Source organism: Myotis brandtii, unplaced genomic scaffold, assembly GCF_000412655.1.
Source record: "Myotis brandtii unplaced genomic scaffold, ASM41265v1 scaffold914, whole genome shotgun sequence".
In the NCBI taxonomy this organism is placed as follows: Eukaryota; Metazoa; Chordata; class Mammalia; order Chiroptera; family Vespertilionidae; genus Myotis; species Myotis brandtii.
In genome coordinates, this window is record NW_005371764.1 from 555,393 (window position 1) to 561,392 (window position 6,000).

The 6,000-nt window shown below is 36.6% G+C and overlaps 1 protein-coding gene across 3 annotated transcripts in view; it reads left to right on the top strand.

Annotated features, from left to right (window-relative positions):
* Positions 1–6,000, top strand: part of ITGB1 (integrin, beta 1 (fibronectin receptor, beta polypeptide, antigen CD29 includes MDF2, MSK12)) — a 50,297-nt gene that overhangs the window by 35,357 nt on the left and 8,940 nt on the right. For all 3 annotated transcript variants that reach the window (XM_014532765.1, XM_005885515.2, XM_014532766.1), the window contains 5 exons: positions 390–530; positions 703–902; positions 2,612–2,850; positions 3,074–3,296; positions 3,943–4,175. In XM_014532765.1, coding sequence (XP_014388251.1) covers positions 390–530; positions 703–902; positions 2,612–2,850; positions 3,074–3,296; positions 3,943–4,175 — 1,036 coding nt within the window. The remainder of the gene's footprint in view (positions 1–389; positions 531–702; positions 903–2,611; positions 2,851–3,073; positions 3,297–3,942; positions 4,176–6,000) is intronic.

Below are 6,000 nucleotides of genomic sequence, written 5' to 3' on the forward strand. Positions count from 1 at the left end.
CAGGAGGTTGGCCAGCCCGGGAGGGACTGTGGAAGGGCTCCAGGGCGTGTCTCGCCCATCTTGCTCAGTCCCTATCAGCCAGATCCCAGCAGCAAGTTAACCTATTGGTTGGAATGTCTGCCCCCTGGTAGTCAGTGCACGTCATAGCGACTGGTCAACTAGTCAACTGTCTGCCCCCTAGTGGTCAGTGCATGTCATAGCGAGCAGTTGAGCGGCCTTAGCATATCATTAGCATATTATGGTTTGGTTGAACGGACGACCAGACACTTAGCATATTAGGCTTTTATTATATAGGATACTGTTTTCTTAATGGGCCCATTGGTTTTATGCATTCAACTTATAGTAGCATTTTGTTTGCCTTTCCTATGTGTAATTAGTCTTTGTTTTAGTCCCTTTCCTCAGAAGTAATTTTGGAAAACAGCAAATTGCCAGAAGGAGTAACAATAAATTATAAATCTTACTGCAAAAATGGGGTGAATGGAACAGGGGAAAATGGAAGAAAATGCTCCAATATTTCCATTGGAGATGAGGTAGGTTGTATAAACATTTTCTGAAGAAAAGAAAAATATTGCTGTTTTATATAAGCAATCTAGTTTGTAATTTGAGAATAAAAGAAATGAGGAGCTTTTTAAAGTATTTTTTAGTATATTTAAATTGCTTAGTTGTTAACTTAAAACTTAATTTTGTTTTCTTCCCTTTAAGGTTCAATTTGAAATTAGCATAACTTCAAATAAATGTCCAAATAAGAATTCTGAAACCATTAAAATTAAACCTCTGGGCTTCACTGAAGAAGTAGAGATTATTCTTCAGTTCATCTGTGAGTGTGACTGCCAAAGTGAAGGCATCCCTAGCAGTCCAAAGTGTCACGAAGGGAATGGAACGTTTGAGTGTGGAGCTTGCAGGTAAGCTGGAAGTGGTTGGAGAAGGACACAGAGAAGTATTGATTGTGTTGGAAACATATAGGCAGGCTATGTTTTGGGACATCCAGAAAAAATCTCTCTATATGGAACAAATAAATGTTTTGTTCCAATCACTGTTGCTTACCACAAGATTAGTTTTATGATCTTGTGTGTACTATTTATAGAAAGTTCTTCCTTGTCTTTTTTCTTAAGACTGCTCTTTAAAATAAAAGCTTTTATAGCCATCCAAAATGTATTTATAACAAACTTTTAAGGTAGCATTTGGATTTTTCTCTTATAATAGCAATCTGAGTTTTCTAGAGCAAAATAAAGTTATATAAATATGTTTACAAAGATGCTTTGGAAAAATATACTAAATTTATAATGGTGATTTTATCTGGGAAATGGAATTAGAAAGCAGTAAAGGATGTTCACATTGTACTGCATATACTTCTGCGTTGTTGGAATAATTTTTAAAAAATCATTTTGGCCCTAGTTGGTTTGGCTCAGTGGATAGAGCATCAGCCTATGGACTGAAGGGTCCCGGGTTTGATTCTTATCAAGGGCATGTACTACACCTAAGTTGCAGGCTCGATCCCCAGCTCTGGTCAGGGCACATGCAGGAGGCAACCAATCAATGTGTCTGTCTCCCATCGATATTTCTCTCTCTCTGTCTCTTCCCCTCCCTTCCACTCTCTCTAAAAATCAGTGGAAAAATATCCTTGGGTGAGGATTAACAACAACAACAAAATAAGTAAATGAAAGGATACATTTTGCAAAATTAAAAAGAAAATAGTATTTCAGAACTTAGAATCAAATTAACTTTAATCATATTATTTTAAAATTTATTTTTACACTCAGGTTACTTTTTAATTAAAAATTAAAATTAAAAAGTCATAGGAGGAAGGGACAGTATTTTGATTAAATGTCAGCCCCAAATGGGCTCATAAGGGTTTTAATCACAAGAAAAAAAAATAAATTTATTTCATTATCAGTTATTAACTATCAATTTTAAATAGCAATTAAAATGTTACATTTTAATTTTTCATGTACGTATCATGAGACATATAGACCCATTTTTAGTAAAATATTTAACTAAAAAAATTATCTTGAAAATGTTTTGCCTTCCTTCCCTTTATATTTACCAGATACAGAATTAGTGTAGTCAGTGTCTATAAGCATTGTGTTTAAAAATACACAGTGTGTCTGAAAAGTCTGGACCCATAGGATATATTTATTTTTAAACAGTATGTTCAAGTGATAAGCTCAGTGTTTTTCTTCAACTTCCATGTACTTTTATAGTGTGTTTATTGTACTTTTTTAGATTAACAATTGCACTGTAACTTTAAATTTAGAGTTACTTCACCTATAATAGCAAATGTAATAGGGTATCATTTGAAAACATACCCTTTAAAAATAAATTTATCCTGTTCCTATATGTTTTATTCACCTGTTAATTGCTAGATTATATTTTCATTTTAGTTAAAATGGTTACTCTCCTGAAGAAAGGTTTTTTCCTAGACCCTGCATCTGAACTTGAATGGCTGGTATGTGTGCATATGTGCACTTTTGGGTGCACAAACACTGCCCTGTAATATAATTGTAGCTTAAAGATATTGTTCACAGTCTTATTTCCTCTCCCATTGTTTCTCACAGCTTAACTTGTTTTGTTATTTCTTTTATGTAATTGAAATTTTGGACTCTTTCTTTAGGTGCAATGAGGGACGTGTTGGCAGACATTGTGAATGTAGCACAGATGAAGTTAACAGTGAAGATATGGATGCCTATTGCAGGAAAGAAAACAGTTCAGAAATCTGTAGTAACAACGGAGAGTGTGTCTGTGGACAGTGTGTTTGTAGGAAGAGGGATAATACAAATGAAATTTATTCTGGCAAATTCTGCGAGTGTGATAATTTCAACTGTGATAGATCCAATGGCTTAATTTGTGGAGGTGAGAAAAGGGGTCAGAAAAATGGTTATAAAATGGGATCCCCATCTAATACAATAAAAATGTTCAAGTATGCTTGGTGAATAAATAAAAAAGGACAGCATTGAGAATCAGTTCATCCTTTACATATACTTTCTTTCGCATTATTGCTTATTTTTACTTTTAAATCAATGCTCTGATTTTTATATTTTACCGTTGTTAAGAGAAATGATATTTTTAATTTCAGGAAATGGTGTTTGCAAGTGTCGTGTGTGTGAATGTAATCCCAACTACACAGGCAGTGCGTGTGACTGCTCTCTGGACACGACTTCATGCATGGCCACAAACGGACAGATCTGCAATGGCCGGGGCGTCTGTGAGTGTGGTGCCTGTAAATGCACGGATCCCAAGTTTCAAGGGCCAACTTGTGAGATGTGTCAGACCTGCCTTGGCGTCTGTGCTGAGCATAAGTAAGTATTCTTAATTACTTGAAATAGTTGATATTTACTGTTTGTTACCCTGTTATCACTAAATCCAGAACAGTACCTATAGTAACTTACACTGTAAACAAAGTATCTGCCACACAGAAGCCAGTCTTTAAATCTTAAATATTCTTTCTCAATAGCTAGTGTTTGTCACATGATGTTGAAATGTGTCATCTGAGGGTGGTACTGTTATTTTGATCTGAATTTGCTATAAATCAAATCCACGTGGTGACTGTTGATAAGTTAGCTTTACCAATTGCTTAATTACCATCTTTTGACTAAGCACAATTGAAGGGTTTGCCCTTGAAGAACTGTTATTGTATCAACAACACATAGTTTAAGTTCCTTTGGTTTTATGTTATATATTTAATATCCGATAGGGCTAGTTTTATTTTACTATTTTATTTCTTTTTCGGCATTTTAGTTTGAACTGTAATTATAGTTTCACTTGGGAAACTGGCATCTTTATATTTAGTTTCTCATTGAGAAATGTTATATGCCTCTTCATTTATTCAAATCTTTCATAGCTCTTGATTTAATTTGGTCAGATTTTGAATCTAGCTCACAAAATAATCTTTAAGCAAATATTTTAAGTAATAAAGGTTAAATGTAACAATTTATGTTTTAACAGAGAATGTGTTCAGTGCAGAGCCTTCAATAAAGGAGAAAAGAAAGACACATGTGCACAGGAATGTTCCCATTTTAACATTACCAAGGTTGAAAGTCGGGACAAATTACCCCAGCCAGGCCAGGTGGATCCCCTGTCCCACTGTAAGGAGAAGGATGTTGACGATTGCTGGTTCTATTTCACATATTCAGTGAATGGGAACAATGAGGCCATTGTACACGTTGTAGAGACTCCAGGTAGAAATCTGATCATTTCAAAATGCCTTTCATTTTCTTTTATGTCTTGTTTTTACTACGTAGGCTTATTGTAAGTTTCTCTAATATCCAGGAATGGCTTCCACCTTTATTATTTTAGGTTCAAGTTGGGACATTTTTTTATCTCAAAGTTTAAACAGTATTTAATTAACTATATAAGAAATGAGGAAAAGAGAAGGCAAGTTTTAAGTTTTATGAGTGAAGAGTTTGAAGATTAAGTGCAATAATCCACATTGGCACAATGCTTGTCACTTAGGGCACTTAGTAGGTACTCAATAAGAGTTATCTCATTATTGATGATATCTAACTTTGAGCTTGAAATAGAATGGGACACTGGAAAAGATAATTTGTTAAGGGATATTATAAAGTATGAGTTTGTTCAGCTTCTCAGAAGATAAAATATTTCTTGGTGTTTCTATACACTTAAAAAATATTTGTTTTTTTGTGGGAATATAAGTTTCTATTTCTCTTGGATAAATATTAGGAATGGACTTGGGGGACATATGTATATGTTTATAAGGAGGAGCCAAACTGGTTTTAAAAGTCTGTACTATCTTGCCCTTTCATATTTGTGTTTTGTAGTAGTGTCTCCCAGTCTTTCCCTCCTTGTCTTCTCATTTTGTTTAACAGGGGTTTTTTTTGTTTGTTTTTAAGACCAGAAGCTTTAATTTTAATTGAACTACAATTTACCAAGTTTTTGTTTTATGTATCTTGCTTTTGTTATTTAATCTGAGAACTCAAGTTGATAAGAACTTTTCTCTTGTGTTTTCTTCTAGAAATTTTGTAGCTTTGCCTTTTCATTTTGATCTATACCCCTTTTGAGTTAATCTTATTATATGGAGTGAGGTTTTAGTTTTTTGCATATGAATGTCCAGTAGTTATAGCACCATTTGTAAAAAAGACTGACCTTTCTTAACCTTTGTTAAAAATGAAATAACTTTAGATGTGTGGGCCTATTTCTGACTATATTCCAGTCTATGCAACTGTCTTTTAGCTAATGTTACACTGTCTCAGTTACTGTCGCTTTATACTACTCTTGAAGTCTGGTATTGTGAGTTGTCCAACTTCGTTCTTTTCCAAAAGTGAGTGTAGATTATCCCAAAGAATCTATAAAAAAGGCTCTAGAACTAACAAGTGAGCTGACAAGAGTTTTTGTAACGCTTTCCTAGTTCTCTGCCTTTTTTGTAAATTTTAGAGGTAACTTGCTGATCCTATATAATAAAAGGCTAATATGCAAATTGCCCCCTGAAGACCAGGGGGCTGGCCAACAGCCTGCGGCCCCTCCCCCTGGCTGGCCCTGCCCCCTACCAGCCCTTCACTCCGATTGGGGGCGGGGCTAGTCAGCCAACCACCTTCGGCCCCTCCCTGCTGCCTGCCTGGCCCTATCTGTCCCAACAGGGTGGGCCAGCCGGATCCCGCCCATGCACGAATTCATTCACCGGGTCTCTAGTCCTATCCTATCTAATAAAAGAGAAACATGGTAATTAGCGTACGACCGCTACCCTTCCCATTGGCTAATCAGGGCGATATGCAAATTAACTGCCAGCCAAGATGGCGGTTAACCGCCAATAAAGATGGCGGCTAATTTGCATATGTAGGTACAATGCTGGGAGGCGAAAGGGAAAGGACGGAAGAAGTCCCCTGCCCCTGATGGTGATCGGAAACCCAGTGGGGAGCTAAGAGCCGGGGGCAGCTGTCCCCCAGCTGTGATCAGAGAACCAGGCGCCTTTGCCGCCCCGGCCAGTGATAGCGGGAAGCAGGGGTGGAGCCAGCAATGGGAGCTGGGCAGGGACGGAGCCGGCAGTCC